The sequence below is a fragment of the Narcine bancroftii genome, chromosome 6 (genome assembly GCF_036971445.1).
Source record: "Narcine bancroftii isolate sNarBan1 chromosome 6, sNarBan1.hap1, whole genome shotgun sequence".
Lineage (NCBI taxonomy): Eukaryota > Metazoa > Chordata > Chondrichthyes > Torpediniformes > Narcinidae > Narcine > Narcine bancroftii.
Window position 1 is genome coordinate 190,323,212 of NC_091474.1, and position 19,576 is coordinate 190,342,787.

General features: G+C 38.0%; 1 protein-coding gene across 23 annotated transcripts in view; it reads right to left on the minus strand.

Moving 5' to 3' along the window:
- Positions 1–19,576, minus strand: part of bach2b (BTB and CNC homology 1, basic leucine zipper transcription factor 2b) — a 328,595-nt gene that overhangs the window by 68,172 nt on the left and 240,847 nt on the right. For 22 of the 23 annotated variants that reach the window (XM_069887051.1, XM_069887050.1, XM_069887063.1 and 19 more), the window contains one exon: positions 7,969–8,223. In XM_069887051.1, the coding sequence (XP_069743152.1) occupies positions 7,969–8,223 (255 nt within the window). Of the gene's footprint in view, positions 1–7,968; positions 8,224–18,540; positions 18,603–19,576 lie in introns of those variants that run through there. The other variant, XM_069887075.1, reaches the window with a different exon arrangement.

Consider the following 19,576-nt stretch of genomic DNA (forward strand, 5'->3'; position numbering starts at 1 on the left):
CAAAGATTTTGCCGAATTTTTGGTGTATCCTGTGGATTTTGGGCTGTTGATCACAAAAAAATCACCTGAAGATTTTCTTATCATGTACCGTTTTTTTAGATACAACCAATTTTTGTGATTTGCTGTCATATTTTAAGTCCACTTCAAGCACGCAAAACCATGAAATGCAACATGTCATTGAAAATACATTTTCTGCATTTGTGCTTGGACGTCTTCCCTGCTGATCTTGGTGCAGTCAGTGATGAACAGGCTGAAAGGTTTCACCAGGACATTGTGACCATGGAAAAACAGTATCAGGGCAACGCGAATCCACCAATGCTGGCTGACTATCATTGAACACTGACACAAGATGCTGAGTACAACGAAAATCAGCGGCCAAACATTTTTAGGTCAGTTGAACTAACTCAATGTGTCAGCATCATTAAACATGCTAAATTCAACAAAAGTTCCTACATGATGCAGCAAATCTGAAATTATCTTTGTGTTCAGCTTGAAGATGTCATCATCCCCAATTTTTTTTCAGCCTTTTGAAAAAAAAAAATTGTTGTCTTGTGTAATTAGACTCAACCATTTAGATAATACTTTGGTTTTAAACCTGAAACATCAGTTCTGTATCTTTGCCTTTGCTACATAAAGGACACGTCTGACCTGCTGAGCTTCTCCAGCATTTTATGTTTTTATCATTTAAATAGTGATGGCAGTTAGGATGATAATCAGGTGTCCATTAAATACGAGCTTGAAAGCTGTGCTGAATGTAAAACATTATTTTCCATTGTTTCTTCCGAAGTTGTGAGATCCAACTTTCAACTGGTTTTCTCTTATTGGAGAGTGAACGCAAACGTTATGTTGGAATTGACAACCATCTTATTATTGAATTGCTAGAATGATTAGTTTGAGGTTAACATTTTCAATTTACTTCAGTGTACATTAAGAGTGACATTCTGGACCAGGAGTCACATGATGTGGCTGGTCAGGTGGAATCAGCCCTCTCCAGAGAAAAAAAAAAGTGTGAAAAAACAGAGCTGAATAAACATAAAATACAGAAAGAGAAAGATAAAGTTAAAGAGAAGAGACAGAAGACGGCTCCCAAAAGAGAAAAAGTAAGAATAACAGTGAAAAGGGAAGAAGGAAAATCTCTGGAGAAGAAAGAAGAAGGCCTTACCTGCACGTCAGAGCAGAGAGCCACCGTGGAGAGGAGTGGCCGATCTCCGGTGTTGGTAGTCCCCAGAGGGGCGGTGTCCTCCCGACCGGCGGACTTCAAAAATGGCTCTCAGAGCCAAGAAGAGGTGCGCATGCACAGTGCGAAAGTAAAAGAAAAGGTTAACGTCGACGGGAGGGGGACTCAGCTGAGGAGCAGCCAGCTGCGGAGCAGCCAGCTGAGAGATGCCCAGTATCGGGGTGTTTGGCTGGCGGAAGTAAACAAGAAGGAAGAAAAGAAGAGTGGTGAGAAAGAGAATGAAGGGCTGGAAGAGGATGAGCGGCAACGGGGCAACTGACAGGGGGATGACCTGCGGCAGGAGGCCCAGCAGTGGGTTGACCTGCAGCGGGAGGCCCAACAATGGGTCGACCTGCAGCAGGAGGCCCAACCACAGGAGACACAGCAGCTGGAGGCCAAGCAAGGATACAGAAGCAGCTCACCAGAGAAGGATGAAAATAGAGCAGAAGATGACACAGACATAGATACAGACACAGAAGAAGAAGAGGAAGAAGAAGACCAAGAATTTCAAAGGAAAAAGGAAGGTAAAATAGAAGGACAACGTTTAGATAAAAGCCTTTTTCGAAGAACAAATGAGGTCATTAAAAGAATGGCTATCATTAGAATTTAGTTCAATCAAAAGAAAAATGAAAAGAGCTGAAGACAGAATGCAAAACTTTCATGACTGAAATAGGGAAAAGAGTAGAAAATGTGGAGGAACGAGAAGCTGCTGTAGAAATAGAGATAAATGATTTAAGAGGGAAGTTGGAAGAGAGCGAAAAAAAATTAAGGACACAAGTTTTATTGTCACAAAAAATTGACATATTGGAAAACTACAGTAGGCGAAACAACATAAAAATAGTGGGCCTAAAAGATGGCAAAGAAGGGTCAGATATAAAGGAATTTATAGAAGGATGGATCCCGAAGATGTTGGGAATGACAGATTCACATGAAGAAATAGAAATCGAAAGGGCACATAGAACACTAGTACCAAAAACATCACCACATCAAAAACCGAGATCCATATTGGTAAAACTTCTAAGAAATACGACAAGAGAGAACATACTGGAGCAGGCAAGAAAGGTTAGAGAAGACAATAAGCCGTTGGAATATAAGGAACAAAAAATATTTTTTTACCCGGACATAAACTTCGAACATGGCAAAATCAATCTTATGGAAGAAAGGGTATAATTTTATATTAAGACATCCAGCAGTACTCAAAGTATTCATTCCTGGAGAATGGAATAGACTGTTCTTGGATCCAAAGAAAGCCCAAGAATTTGATGAACATTTGCAGGACAGAAGAGAGGAAGAGGAGTGACAAGAAGGATGACCGGCAAGAAAATATACAAAAATATGTAAAAATATAAAGTAATGTATATATAAAGATTTAAAGATGGATAAGAGAAGGGGAAGAAGGAAAAAAAAAGAGAGAGCTTTGCTATAAGTATAGGAAAATAGTGTTCTCTGGGGGCGGGGCTGGAGGTGGGAGAATAATGGTCACTGCGAAATCATTTGACGCTTGCGAGTAAGTTCGCAAACTGAATAGAAAGGGGAGTTGTGGTTGCCGTCAAGGGACAAGGGGCAATCCAAGGAAGGGAGGTTCATTTGGGGTTAAAGGGTTATTGCTTGTATTTCATGTCTTCAGCGTGTTGTCATATATTGAGATTAAAAAGGAAAACTTAAAAAACAGTAATGGAAAAAAAGGGATGGAGGTGGTGAAGAGGCGGAAAAGAAATGAAAATAAAGATATAAGATGGCCACGTTGAACTATATGACTATAAACATTAATGGAATATATAACCAAGTTTAAGTGTATCCCATTGGAAAAAAAAATCACATATAATTTAAAAGACAAAGTTACAATGTTTAAAACAACTTGGGAACCATATATGGAACTTAACAGAAAGAGCAGGCCCAGGACCACCACCACCTAAAATTATAAGAAAATAAACACGATCAGATTTAATGTGTATAAGTAGATGATATGTCTTTTTTGTTTGTTTTCCTTTTGTATAAAGATATTGTTTTATTGTATTTTATGTTCAATATTTACTGTTTTTGGAGAGGGAGGGAAGGGGGAAGGGAGGGATGGGGAAATAAAGAGAAAATGTCTCTGTGAATATTTAAAGAGATGCATCTGTAAATGTATTGGTTGATATGGTTCATAGTGCGATAAATAAAGAATTACAAAAAAAAGAATGAATTCATGTTTTTTTCTCAACTTTATTTATTCGTTTAACAAGGTTATCACATACAGTAAAAAAAGTACATATTGTGAACAATAAATTAAAAAAAAAATATATATAAAAAAGAAAAGAGAGAAAAAAAAGAAAAACCCACATCCCTCTCCCTCTCTGCCAGCTCTCTTTAGGAGAGCCAAAAAGAAAAAAAACTAAAATATAAACTAAAATATATTTACTAAAATCCAATCAAAGTAAATTTAAATGTAAATATTCTGAATATAAAGACCAGTTATTAAGAAAAAAAGAATAATTATCATGTAAAACATATGTGATTTTTTCCATTACCAAACAAGTTTTCATCTCATTATGCCATCTATTAATATCAAACACATTAGCATTTTTCCATGTACTTGCTATACATTTTTTTGCTACAGATAAAGCTAAATATGTAAAAGCAATCTGAAATTTATCTAATCCCAAATCTTTCAAAGGCTTCAACTCACCCAACAAAAATATTGCCAGGTCTAAAAGTATTTTAATCTTATACAAATGTTCCAAAAACAATTGAATTGCTTTCCAAAAAGATTGTATATGTACACATAACCAAACACCATGAAAAAAAAGTTCCAACCCAAATTACCACATCTAAAACAAGAGTCTGATTCAGTAAAACCATATTTTTCTAACTTTTCAGGTGTTAAATACAGTTGATATAAAAAATTGTAATTAACCATTGCATAAAAAAACATTTGTCAATCTAATAACACTATTATGACAAATATCTAACCAGTCATCCTCAGAAAAAATAAAATTAATACTCTTTTCCCATTTAATCTTAGATCTATCCCATCCCTTTTTTTCCATATCCTCCTGTAATATTTGGTACATCAATGAAATATATCCCTTCTTTGGTACAATCACAAGAAAAGATTCAAATTTAGTCAATTTAGGTAAAATCATATCTCTACCAAATATTTGTTTTACTAAAGATAGAAGTTGATAATAAACGAATAAAGAATTCTCATTAATACCAAAATCTTCCCTCATTTGATTAAAAGATAAAAATGTACCTTCTTTAAAACTATCCCCCAAATTTTTTTATACCTTTAGATTTCCAATGTAATAAACATTGATTATGCATTGAAAAAGGAAAAAGTTGATTATTATATAACAGTGCTAAAGTCAATAATTTACCCTTAGAACCTATCGTTCTATTTTTCCTCATCCATAACTTCATTAAATGCTTTACTATAGGCATTGTTGTAATAAATTTAAATTCCACCGAAACAAAAATTGATGTATTTCAAATTCAAAATATTCGCCATTTCAATTTTAGCCCAACTAGGGGGCCGTTCCAAATCCATTAAAGAACTAATAAATTTAAATTGATCTGCCTCATAATAATTTTGAAAATTAGGTAAACGTAATCCTCCCAATGCATATTTCCAAGTTAATTTATTCAAAGCTACTCTTGGAAATTTACCCTTCCATAAAAATTCCCTAACCATTTTATTTAAATCTCGGAAAAAATGCTTATTAAGTAAACACGGAATTGACTGAAACAAATATTGTATACGTGGAAAGATATTCATTTTAATTGTATTTATTTTTTCAATTAAATTTTTAGGACGATCCTTCCACTTAATCAAATCAGCTTTGATATTTTTCATTAACAGTATATAATTTAATTTATATAAAGATTGATAATCAACATCCACATTTATACCCAAATATTTAATTCGATCAGTCCACTTCAAATTAATAATATTCTTATAAACTGAATAATCCCCTTCACTTATCGGTAAAATTTCATTTTTTTCCCAATTAACTTTATATCCAGATAAAGATCCATATTGTGTTAAACACTCCTTCAAGTGTAAAAGTGACTGAGGTTAAATATACCAATACATCGTCAGCAAATAAATTAATTTTATACTCCTCATCTAAAACTCTCATACCTTGTATCTGTGTATTTTGTCGTAGCAGCTGTGTTAAAGGTTCAATTACTAATGCAAACAAAGCTGGAAACAAAGGACAACCTTGTTGAGTTGAACGGGTTAATTTAAAAGATTCCGAGATCTGACCATTTGTCAATACCCTGGCTATTGGTTTATTGTATAAAGCTTTAATCCAACCAATAAAAGAAGGTCCAAACTTAAATTTCTCTAAAACTTTAAATAAAAAATTCCACTCAACTCTATCAAAGGCCTTTTCTGCATTAAGAGATATCACCATCGGATGGTCAGGGCACTGTCGATATTTATTAATCAAACTAATCACTCGAAGAATATTATCTGAAGCATACCTATTCTTTATGAAACCTGTTTAATCAACATGTATCAACTTAGGTAAAAATTTAGCCAATCGATTTGCTAATACTTTAGCTATTATTTTATAGTCTACATTTACCAAAGAAATTGGTCTATATGAAGAAACCTTCAACGGATCTCTATCCTTCTTAGGAATTACAGTAATTAAAGCATGATTCACGTAAATCATAATGTTCATTAATCTGTCGTATCACATCTCCAAACACTGTAGATAAATCATCATAAAATACCTTATAAAATTCAACCGAAAACCCGTCATCACCAGGTGATTTTCCATTCGGTATTTCCAAAATAGCCAATTTAATTTCTAAATCAGTAAAAGGAGCCACCAGCTCCAATATGTCTTCTTCTAATACCGGTAATTTCAACATTGCTAAAAAGGAATCAATCGATCCACTTTCCTGTTTTTCCTCAGAAGTATATAGTTTCTTACAAAATGAGTAAAACTCTTCATTAATCTCATGAGGTTTACAAGTAACAGTCGAATTTCGTCTGACTGCATTAATAACCCTTGATACCTGTTCTTTCTCTAACTGCCATGCAAGTACCTTATGCGCTTTCTCACCCCATTCATAATACCGTTGTTACGACCTCTTAATCAAGCATTCAAATTGATAAGATTGCAACGTATTGTTTTTCAGTTTCAATCTTGACAACTCTATTTTCTGATTTTCTGTCACATCTCTCTGAAATTCCTTTTCTAATTCATCAATCTGTTTCTCTAATTCAAGACTCTCAGTCAAATAATTCTTTTTAACCTTAGAGGTATAACTAATTATTTGACCTCTCAAGTAAACTTTAATAGTATCCCACAATAAATTTACTCTGAACAGAATTAACATTCTCTTCCAAGATAAAATTGATTTGTTTTTATAAAAATTCAATAAATTCCGCTTTTTTTTAACATCGTATTGAATCTCCAACGAGAAGCTGCACAAATTTTTTCAGAACTTTCATAAGTAAAATACAACAAAGAATGATCTGAAATTACCCAACTTTTATATTCTGCTTGCAGTATTTTCCCCTTTAAATGTGCCGATACAAAAAAAATCAATTCTAGAAAAGGATTCATGTCTAAATAAATAAAGAGAAATCCTTCTCTGTTGGGATGAGACGCTGCCAAATGTCCACTAAATTAAGATCTTTCATCAAAGCTCGAATTTGAATTGCCATTTTGGATTTTTTTAACATTTTTTGGAAATTTATCTAATAAAAGTTCCAACACACAGTTGAAATCTCCTCCAACCAAAACATTTTAATTAGCTTGTCCCAGAAGCAAAAATGCATCAGAAATAAATGCTTCATCATTCACATTCGGTGCATAAATGTTAAGTAAAGTCCAAAGTTCATTAAAAATCTTACAATTCAATTTAAGAATACGTCCTGCATTCATTTCCATTGATTGTAATTTAAAAGATAATTTTTTTATGTATTAAAATTGCTACTCCCTTAGCTTTAGAGTTAAATGAAGAAAAAAAAATATGTCCAACGCAGTCCCTCTTCAGTTTCATACTTTCTTTTTCATTCAATTACTTCATATTTTTGACGGGCCCCCTCTGAATTACAGCTTTGGGTAAACCACAATTTATGTTTTACATTATTTTTGTTCAAGGATGTATTCAAAATATCAAATAACTTCAATCAAAATTGTGCCCATAACAAAATTTCCCAACAGATCAATAGTCATTGCAGCTCTCCTTTCAAAAAAAAATTGTCTATGATTGGTTTCCTCATCAAAAATATTAGTCATATGATGCTTTATATGGGCACCCCAATTTCCTGTCATTTGGCAGATGGAGATCAAGAATCATTCTCATCTCATGTCTCATTAGGATGTAGGTTCAAAGGAGTAACACAGGTAGGACTTTCTGGTCAGCATTATATATTTGCATGAAGAAAGGAAACTACAAAAAGGCTTGGAATTCTACTTTTTTGAAGAGGCTTTGTAAGTTGATAGAATCTAGGGTGGCCACTACAGCAATAAACTGTGATGCTTCAAAATATTGCACCTTTGCATCTCTCTCTCTCTCTCTCTCTCTCTCTCTATATATATATATATATATATATGATATACTTTTCCATTTATTTTACGTTCGTTGGCAATGATGAATTCAAGAGAATAAAAGTAACTTGTTGACATAAACCAATTTATATTTTAGACATCAACATCCTCATGCCATGCTTCCAGCAGTAGTGGGATTTAATTAAGCTTTAATTAAGCTACGTTTTGTGTTTAAAGCAAGTTACTTCGTCTTACCTCCTCAGGCAGTGTGATAACCAGCTCATGTTCTGTTTGCCCGATCAAGGTCTGCAAGAAATATTCACTGCATGCGGCTAGGACAGCACGGTGGGCACGGAATTCCTTCCTCTCTACTAGTACGGTTACATCACAGAGGATATCCTGCTTACGCTGGTCATTGAGACACAGGAGGATATTTGTACAATGCACTGTCGACTCATACACATACATGGGTGATTCAGGCTTCTCATCCACAGACATTCCGTTCAAATCCTAAAAAAAAAGAAAATGAGATTCATGTCGGATTAAGTTTACACTGCAATGTAATAAAACTAATTTAAATGTTAATTAGCCTCTGGGGGATATCGTTTGGGCTTCTTTGTTCTATTTTGAGTTTTAGAGAGTGTCAAATAGACACTTGGCTCAACATGTTCAACCAATGACACCAATGGCATTTTTCTCTCCTGTAACCCCCATGAACTTCCCAGTACAACCCCAATTCTCCTGCCACCCATCTATTCTGGGAGATATTGACAGAATCCAAATAACCTATCAACTAAAAACTCTGTGCAACTTTGGAGGAAACCAGGAGACGCAGATAAAACCCATTTCTGGACCTGCTATGAAGCCAAGTTTACCACTGTGCCACTTTGCCCCACAAGTGTAATACACAAAGGTAATGCAGAGACTCAGCAGGACCAGCAGCATCCATAGGAAGGAAAGGCTGGTCGACATGTTGGGCTTGGGACTTTGGTCAGGAAGAAGAAAAAACAGGTAGGTATCTGAATAAAAAGATAGGGGAAGGCTGGAAGAGGAAAGGAGGGAGGAAGGGGAAGGGGAGGAGCACAGGCTAACAAGTAAGAGGTCATAGGAGGGAAGGTAGTAGAGAAATAAAGCTGAGAAGTGACAGAGAGAGAGGATAGCTTTCTGACTGGAGAGAGAAGGGAAGGGGGTGATGTGCTGGAGAAAAGAAGTCATAGGGAGAGATGGAGAAGAGGCTAACATAAATTAGAGAAATCGATGTTGATGTTGTCTGGTTGGAGAGTGCACAGACAAAATATAAGGAATATAACCATTTTCAGGGAGCCTTGATTTGGCAATGCATGAAGCTAAGGACAAATATGTTGGTGTGGGAATAGAGTATGGAATAGAAATAGCCAGCCATTGGGTGGTCCTTGTTGCAGCAGACAGAGAGAAGGTGTTAATGAAGTAATCTTCCAGACCGCGTCCAGTCTTGCCGATGTATAGGAGACCACAACGGGAGCACTGGATGCAGTAAATGACCCCTGCAGATTCACATGACATTTTGATTCACTTGGAAGAACTATTTGGTGAGGGGGAAGTGTACCTGCAGTCGATGGGATAGGTACCAAGGAGGAAGAGATGAGTGGATAAGGGAGTCTGGGAGGGAGAGGTCCATGTGGAATGTGGAGATGGGAGGGGTTGAGAAGATGTTTCTGGTGGTGGGTTCACATTGTAGGTGGTGGAAAATGTAGAGGATCATATGTTGGATGTGGGGGAAGGTGAGGACAAGGGCAATCCTATTGTTGCATTTCAGAGTGGAAAGAGAAAGGCAAAGATGTGCATGAACTAGAAGAGATGCTGGTACCTTCCCTTGTGACAGCAATAAATATTACACTTGCTACACCCTTGATTTCACATTAAACTCAATTCCCAAACTCCACTTGATTTCCATCATCCTTGAATGCTTTGTCCCCATTACCAATTTCTGAGTAACTTCATGTTGAATCTTTCCTATAATCTATCTATGTGGCTCTAACAATGAAACAAGCCTTCTTCACACCTGCAAATTACATCCTCAGGCTACAATCGGTATGCTATCCAAAGATCTGTCCCTGGCCTCCTCTTTTCACTGAGAGCCTTGACAAAACTCCCATCACAATTGTATATGTTTACTAACAAATTGTCCATTTGCTCTCTTAAATCCTCTCAGTTTTATACCTAAATGAGCAGATTCCCCTTCAGGCAGGGACATTTAAATTTCACTTTTCTAACTAAAAAAAAATTATTGTTCCTCTTATCACTGCTTATTTTGGTTATTTTTTGTTCTTTACTCTGGAGGCATAATTATATTTTGCAGATTCTATATTTTGCAAATTGCAATTACTGTTGTACATATCAAAAATATGTCTACTGACATATTTTGCTCCTTCTAAGTCTGGCTCTTTTCAGGGTGATCATTTATTTTAAACATCTTGCTGTTTTCTAAAATGTATTATCAAACTCAGCCCAAAACCTTAGATACTTCCTCTTCATCTGGCAAAGGGTTGATTTAGAAAGTAGCTTCACTCATAAAACCTATTCCATAAAAGATGCGATACCCAGGTGGTCAAATATAATATCTGAATTTTCACTGAAGTTAATAACTATCCAGTCTTTTGATTTCAAGGAGAAGGATGTGTTCGACCAAGTAGTGCTCCAACTTGTCCACTCAACAATAAAAAATTTCAACATTTTTCCAATCACAAGCAATTTAGTTTATTTGCTTGTTAATTGCATCATGTTTACACTGGAGTGAAAGAGGATGAGGAATGAGCTTATTGGGATTTATAAAATTATGAGTGTGTTACCAAGATCAAATCAGCAACCACAAAGAAGGCATATCACACAGGGGTAAAGATGAACAATTACTTTATTATCAAAAATTCACCTTCAAACTTTAATTCAAAATCCTCGCTTTTATAACAATGCCCACTGGTTACTATGCAAATTTCTATAACAGTGTAAAACTAATAAATTTTCCAGCCTAAATATAACATATGTAATTAAAGTCTAAATTATACTTCCAGCCTGCCCACAGAAAAACTTAGACACAAAACACATAAGACTCACAAAACTTCGATCTCAAAGATGATAAACAAAATTCAGTTTGTTTGGTAGACTGAAGCCAAAAGGTCTCTGCGAGAGAGAGAGAGAGAGAGAGAGAAAGAGAGCACAAAATTCGAAGTTGTCTTGTGTTGCTTGCAGAGAGAGGAGCCACTGGCTTGGTCCGGATCCTTCTGGCTACCTTCAGAATGTTCATCCTTTTTGAAATCCCAACATTCTAAACTGTCCTCCAGACCATGACTCATGCTCTGAGCCTTCTTCCACTCCACAGGTGGTTTATCATCCAAGTCCAGAAATTTTTAGATAATTTTTCTGCACATGCTCAGTCCATCTCCTACTCTCTCAGCAGTCCTCCTTCACCTTGGCTCTCTAAGGCAAACAGTTTCTTTTTAACATAAAACCACACAACACATAGGCCAATAAACAACACAATAACAAGTGGCATACAGTAGATAAGGTAGACGATCAGTCTTTTTCCTAGAGTAGAAGAGTCTAAACCAGTGGTTCTCAACCTTTTTCTTTCTACTGACATACCAGTTTAAGTATTCCCTGTGCCATTGATGCTCTGTGATTAGTGAGGAACTGCTTAAGGTACTATGTGAGTGGGAAGGGGAGGTTGAGAATCACTGTTCTAGACCCAATTGTTCATGAAATATTTTGCTTGAGAAAAATTGTCATTGGCCCATTTCCTTTGGAGTTATAAAACTGTGCACATAACAAGTCAATTAGGTACAATTAAAACAGTGGTTTACAAACTTTTTCATTCCACTCACATATCACCTTAAGCAATCCCTTACTAATCACAGAGCACCAATGGCACAGGGAATAATTAAAGTGGTATGTGAGTAGAAAGAAAAAGGTTGAGAACTATTGGTCTTAAAATAGTCTGCACATGATTAAGGTGAGAGGAGAAAGATCTAAAGGGCATCTTTTTCTCAGAGAGAATAGCAGATATATAGAATAAGGAAGCAGTAGATGTGGGTAGAATTAGAATGCTTAAAAGCCACTTGGGCAGATTCATGAACAGGAAAAACTGGGTGGAATATGAGCCAAATGGGATTGGCTCAGGAGGGTACCTTGTCAACATGGATGAGATGGGCCAAATGGCTTGTCTCAATGCTGTATAATTCGAGGACTTTAGTCTGAATGGAATTTATAAGAATGTGGGAAGAATTGTGATGGGGAAAGTCAATGGGACAAGAGGATTGCTCTGTGAGCTGATATGGAGTCGTTGACTGAAATAGGCTCCTATGTTGTACGGAAATATGGAAAAGATGCCATTGTTGGGGATAGAAGAGCTCATAAAAGTTGACTATAGCTGTCAATCCATTCCATGTAAAAATGTAAATATCAATTTAAAATTTTGCTAAAGAATGATGAGACATTATGAATGGAGAAAAATTATCTCCAACAATCACCACAAATCACGCTGACAAGAGAATTAAGGAAGGAGCTCAGGTATCACGATTAATCAAATAGAGGTATAAAGCAGTGTAGTGCCCTAATTGTTGGCAGACTCAGAGTCAGTAAAAGCAGTCTAGGTTATGCAAAGTGTATGGTAATGACATGAACAAGCCTGCATAAAATGATTGGCATTGAGGCTGCAAAACTTAGAATTTTAAAGTGGATTAAGAAATGTAGTGACTGATTATTGGCAGTGACATGTAATCACTTTTATTTTAGAGGTCAAATGTTTCTGTGTCAGTGTTTCTGAACCAGATGATTATGCTTTCAAGTCACAGTGCAGAGACATAGGCATGCAATCTAGCTGACTGTCCTGAACAAGCTACAAAGCAGTGGACATTATATAACATAGAACAGTACAGCACAGTATTGGCTCTTCGACCCATGATGCTATTATGGTGACCGACATAAAACTATACCACATACATCTAATCCTCACAGCCCAGAACCCTCCATTTTACTTACATTTATGTGCTAATAAAAGAAAGCCTTTTAAATGCCTCTATTGTATCAGCCTCCTGATACCTTACGAATATCACCTTACAAAGCCGTCCTGTCCAGAGAAGAAACAAGCCTTCCGTCGCGCATGCAGCCATCTTCAGCGCAAACTCCGGGAGATCCAAAATGAGTGGTGGACTAGCCTCGCCAAACGAACACAGCTCAGCGCGGACATTGGCGACTTCAGGGGTTTCTACGAGGCTCTAAAGGCTGTGTACGGCCCCTCACCCCAAGTCCAAAGCCCGCTGCGCAGCTCAGACGGCAAAGTCCTCCTCAGCGACAAGATCTCCATCCTCAACCGATGGTCAGAACACTTCCAATCTCTTTTCAGTGCCAACCGCTCAGCCCAAGATTCCACCCTGCTCCAGCTCCCTCAACAGCCCCTAAGGCTAGAGCTGGATGAGGTTCCCACCCTGGATGAGACATATAAGGCAATCGAACAACTGAAAAGTGGCAAAGCAGCAGGTATGGATGGAATCCCCCCAGAAGTCTGGAAGGCTGGCGGCAAAACTCTGCATGCCAAACTGCATGAGTTTTTCAAGCTTTGTTGGGACCAAGGTAAACTGCCTCAGGATATTCGTGATGCCACCATCATCACCCTGTACAAAAACAAAGGCGAGAAATCAGACTGCTCAAACTACAGGGGAATCACGTTGCTCTCCATTGCAGGCAAAATCTTCGCTAGGATTCTACTAAATAGAATAATACCTAGTGTCGCCGAGAATATTCTCCCAGAATCACAGTGCGGCTTTCGCGCAAACAGAGGAACCACTGACATGGTCTTTGCCCTCAGACAGCTCCAAGAAAAGTGCAGAGAACAAAACAAAGGACTCTACATCACCTTTGTTGACCTCACCAAAGCCTTCGACACCGTGAGCAGGAAAGGGCTTTGGCAAATACTAGAGCGCATCGGATGTCCCCCAAAGTTCCTCAACATGATTATCCAACTGCACGAAAACCAACAAGGTCGGGTCAGATACAGCAATGAGCTCTCTGAACCCTTCTCCATTAACAATGGCGTGAAGCAAGGCTGTGTTCTCGCACCAACCCTCTTTTCAATCTTCTTCAGCATGATGCTGAACCAAGCCATGAAAGACCCCAACAATGAAGACGCTGTTTACATCCGGTACCGCACGGATGGCAGTCTCTTCAATCTGAGGCGCCTGCAAGCTCACACCAAGACACAAGAGAAACTTGTCCATGAACTACTCTTTGCAGATGATGCCGCTTTAGTTGCCCATTCAGAGCCAGCTCTTCAGCGCTTGACGTCCTGCTTTGCAGAAACTGCCAAAATGTTTGGCCTGGAAGTCAGCCTGAAGAAAACTGAGGTCCTCCATCAGCCAGCTCCCCACCATGACTACCAGCCCCCCCACATCTCCATCGGGCACACAAAACTCAAAACGGTCAACCAGTTTACCTATCTCGGCTGCACCATTTCATCAGATGCAAGGATCGACAATGAGATAGACAACAGACTCGCCAAGGCAAATAGCGCCTTTGGAAGACTACACAAAAGAGTCTGGAAAAACAACCAACTGAAAAACCTCACAAAGATAAGCGTATACAGAGCCGTTGTCATACCCACACTCCTGTTCGGCTCCGAATCATGGGTCCTCTACCGGCACCACCTACGGCTCCTAGAACGCTTCCACCAGCGTTGTCTCCGCTCCATCCTCAACATCCATTGGAGCGCTTACATCCCTAACGTCGAAGTACTCGAGATGGCAGAGGTCGACAGCATCGAGTCCACGCTGCTGAAGATCCAGCTGCGCTGGATGGGTCACGTCTCCAGAATGGAGGACCATCGCCTTCCCAAGATCGTGTTATATGGCGAGCTCTCCACTGGCCACCGTGACAGAGGTGCACCAAAGAAAAGGTACAAGGACTGCCTAAAGAAATCTCTTGGTGCCTGCCACATTGACCACCGCCAGTGGGCTGATATCGCCTCAAACCGTGCATCTTGGCGCCTCACAGTTTGGCGGGCAGCAACCTCCTTTGAAGAAGACCGCAGAGCCCACCTCACTGACAAAAGGCAAAGGAGGAAAAACCCAACACCCAACCCCAACCAACCAATTTTCCCTTGCAACCGCTGCAATCGTGTCTGCCTGTCCCGCATCGGACTTGTCAGCCACAAACGAGCCTGCAGCTGACGTGGACTTTTTACCCCTTCCATAAATCTTCGTCCGCGAAGCCAAGCCAAAGAAGATTGTATCAGCCTCCACCACCAGCCTCAACAATGCATTCCAGCTACCAACCACTCTCTGTCTAAAAACTTAACTCCGATGTCTCCCCTAAACTTTATTCCACTTACTTTAAACTGATGTCCTCTTGTATTGGCCATTACCACCTTAGGATAAAGGTGTGGCGTTCAACCATGTCGATGCCTGTCATTAATTTTACACACTCTCATTGTCTCTCATCCTCTGTGATTCCAAAGAGAAAAGCCCTAGATCCCTCAACATTGCTTCATAAGATGTTCTCCAATTCAGGGAGCATCCTGATAATCTACTCTGCACTCTCTGTAAAGCTTTCTTATTCATCCTATAAAATGCCGACAAGAACTGAATGCAAAAGTGAGGTGTAATCAGTGTATTTTGTAGAGCTGAAAAATTGCCTCACAGCTCTTGAACTCAATCCCCTAACCAATTCAGGTCACCACATCACACATCCTCTTTTTACTCTACTAACTTGTGCGACAACTTTGGGGGAATCTGTGAACTTGGACCCCATGATCTCTTGTTCCTCCACACTGCTTAGAATCCTACCATTAACTATGCACTCTGCCTTCAAGTTTGATCTTCACATTTCTCTAGTTTGAACTCAATTGGCCTCTTCACCTCCCAACTCTGCATCCTATCTCTATCCCATTGTAACCTGTGTTTAAGGTGATCTTTCAATGAAAAGCAGAAGCATCCTCCCAGGTATCAATACTGATTCCTCAACCCCCCCATCACAGAAAAAAAATGGTGATCACCACATTGCTGCTTGTATGATTTTGTTGAACAAATGTCAGCTGTCTCATTTTCTGTATTGAAATACCTCTGAAATATTGTCACCAACAAAGGATGTAACATGTTGTAAGACAACCAGATATCATGAAAAGTATCTTTAGAGCCAGGATCGTTAAGGGAAAATTTATTGGAGACATTTGAATTCATTTTGATTTTTAATACAGAAAATCTGTAGAAACTGCTTCTGGTAACAATCTCGTTCTTTTTTTTGTTAAGCTTAGGAAACTCAAATAGCTAAGTTTGATATTGCTTCTTATCAAAATTACCTTCTTGGCAAAGTTCTACAATAAAGAAAGTTCTGTATGAATTTCACATGACAAAATCGGTATAGTGAATTACTCGTGTCTCTCTCTTTCATTACCTAGTCCAGGCATGTTCAGTTGCCTTGACTTGTCTACAAAACTGATGAATATCTGATGTGAATGAAGCTTAATAAAATGCAATCTGTTCTAACCTGAATAAATTACCAGCATTCCTGAGTATATTTCTTCCAAATCTTCTTTTCCCTTGATTTAGCCAAGGAGTTAGCCTTCACGTGCAAACTTTTGACAATCAGTTGGTAAGCAATTATTTGACAATGAAAGACCTGACATGGAAGATAAAGCCTGACCTCAACAAAATTTGAAGCATTTGTGCCTCGCTGAATTATCAGAAAATAAACAGGAATATTGGTTATGTTTCTCTTTCAAGCCAATAGCTGCATCCCAAGATGTTTTGCTCAGTCCAGTAAAGTGGAACCAAGTGGGCAATAAGCCATTTAAGATGCTCAGTTATTCATTAATCAGTGCATATTCAAGTGCCTTATAATTTCATACGAAGAGAAACATACATCTACATTTTACAAAGTAACATAACATACCTCCCGGCATTTCTAAGAGTCATTGTGGCATTTTTGTATTTCTTGCATCTTTAATACTCTGCACTGAAAAATGTTAAACTTTTCGCCAATTAATTTGAACCTTCATTGTTATATGAACCCATCTGTTACCAGAAACAGTTTCTACTGATTTTCTGTATCAAAAATCAAAATGATATCAAATGCCTCCAATTTCCCTTAACCCTCTTGGCTCTAAAGATACTAATCTCATCTTCAGGCATTTCATGACCCCAGAATATTGCAGTAAATACTCTGGACTCTTTTGAGAGTGTGTGGTCCATTATTAGGACACAGTTCAGATCAGGCCAATTAACCAGTCATTTGCAAAATCTGTTGCTTTTGTATATGCTGGATCACATACTTCCTGGGTGAGGTGGTAACTGAGCAGGTGTGGGGTAAAAGGGCAGAGTTTCGACTGCAAATCCTGGACAAAGACAAATCTCACCGACAGGACATTTTTTGCAACATCAGCCAACAAAGAATATTTATTTTTATTCATTTTACATTCATTGTCTTTTTTTTTGGTCTTGTGTATTAATGATACTGAAATTGTTATTAGTGTGCTTTATGTACTTGGGAAGCTACAGCAAACAAGACTTTCATTCCAACTGTACATTATACTTGTATATATGACAATACAGACTTGATTTATTCCTTCTCCACATTTGAATGTTATGGCATGCTTTGGCTAGGATCAGTTTCCTTCACAACATCAGCCTGCTAACAATGCAAGCTTCACAGTCAGAGAGTTGCCACAGGGCAGAACAAGGCCATAGAGCTCACCAAGTTCATATTAGTTCTACACAGCAATCCAGCAGCTCCATTTCCCTTCTCTGTCCTGTAAGTTTATTTTTCTTGAGTGTTCATCCAATTTCATTTTGGGAAAGGTCATTCATGAAACTGCAGAATAAACTTCAAAGTTTGTGGTTGTTTCATAGAGAGGTAAAATTTAGAAGTAACATGTGTTTATTGGATATTTCTTTGGAAGCAGGGAGAAAACTGAAACTACATGCTTAAATTACCTTTAATACTGGACAAATGGCAAGTGTGGGAGTGGTTGTGCGGGGTGATCCTGAACGTGGTAGATATTGACCAATCGTCCACTCTGGTAAAAGCCCGATACTGTGGAATTGTCAATTTTTCTAACATCACAATAATTTTGAAATCCTGGATAGTCTCTGCTTCCAATATTCTTGTAGGAAACAGGCTCTGGTTCACTACAGCTCATTGGATAAAAATACTTCTCCTCACATTCTCTCTGCCTCGCTCAAAAAGCTCTAGGATGGACAAAAGAGTGGAGTGGTTGCATGGGACAGGAAAAGGTCTGATGGGGAATCTTGGGATGTCGAGATAAAGCACCTTTGCTCCTCCTATGTGTTACATTGGTCTGAATTGATTTTTATGTTGTGTTTTTTTTCCAAGCCTAGGCAACTTAGCCACCCATAGTAAACTAAAACTGCAGAAACACATTGAATCAATGGCCAACTAACCTTCTGGAATGCCTTGGCTCCCAACCTTTGTGCTGTCCTAATTAATTCTGAATTCTACAAGCTGGCATTCGATTCCCCAGAATTAAATCTCTCCTCACTCACAAGCCCAGATGCTCTCAAACATTCTTCCTTAATAAAGCCAAGAATTTCCATGTCCCTTCATTTGTGTATGACCCTTCCTGGATCGTGCATTCCTTTAAAATCAACTCTTCCAGTAGCACTGATTCTCCTCATTCTATCTACCAGAATAAATCATTTTACAACTGTAAGCATTAATTTCATCTGCCTTGTGTCTAACCACTTCAGCATTTTTTCAATGTCCCCGCAAAATGAAATCCATTACAAAGAACAGAGACAAAAGGCACATATAGAAAACACCAGTGGAAGGTCAATGGCCACATACCAAGTTGATGATGACAGCAGCGTACAAATATAGGATTTCGGTCACAAGCTGGCTATTCAGTTCCACAAGCTTGGTCTACCAGAAGAGACAAACGTTCCAGGTGAGCAAAAGTGGTGGGCAGAGGGTTATGGAAATGTGGCCGTCAATACCCATATCCTCTTGTCCCACTGTCCTTAATAGTTTCACAATGTCAGCTCTGAGTGTCCCATTATAATCCCAGGATCATGACATGTTAGTTTTTTGGCCCCATGTTCCTTTGAAAGAAGTTTCATCAACACACATTCTATCCAAAAGAAGACTTCACGAGGAGATCTATTGTGTCGTTAATCAATTCTTCACTTTAATGACACCTCTTTCAAGAATGTACTATATCCAATCATTACACTGGCAGACTTCATGATCATCTGAAGAACACAGCTCGAGTGTAAAATTATAATCTATGTACCTTACCAAACATATTTGTCCAAAGTAATATTTGTCAGTTATCAGATATTTTTTGTGATTTAATTTGATTATTCAACCTGAGAAAATTGAAGTAACATGCAAAATTAAAATAGAGCCACTGCAACTTTCACTAATGTTTACATCCTTTCCATAAATGCTTGCCTGTCTGGCAATGACAATGTCCTTAAAATTTACGAAATATAAAAAAAAACATGTTTGGTCTTGCATTTGTTCCCAATGAAGTCAGCTCTTTTAAAACAGTAAATATACATTATGAAAATAAATTTCTTTCCTTTCCAAAAACTAGAATTTTATATGGACACCTCAAGCAGGAATGTTGATCTAACAAAAATGTTCTCATCATTCTAGATACAAAACACCTTTTCAATGAAGTTTACTGCGCACGTAATTCAAATTGAGATGGCGTTATTCTTCAACAGTGCAGCTGCTAACAAAGATCTCATTCAAAAACATGACAAGGATCATGGAATACGTGAACAAAAATTCAAAAAAGAATTCCACTTCTTTTAGCCAGAGTTAAGAGACCTATAAAATCACAGAACATAAATTCATCAAGTCAAAGCAACTGCCT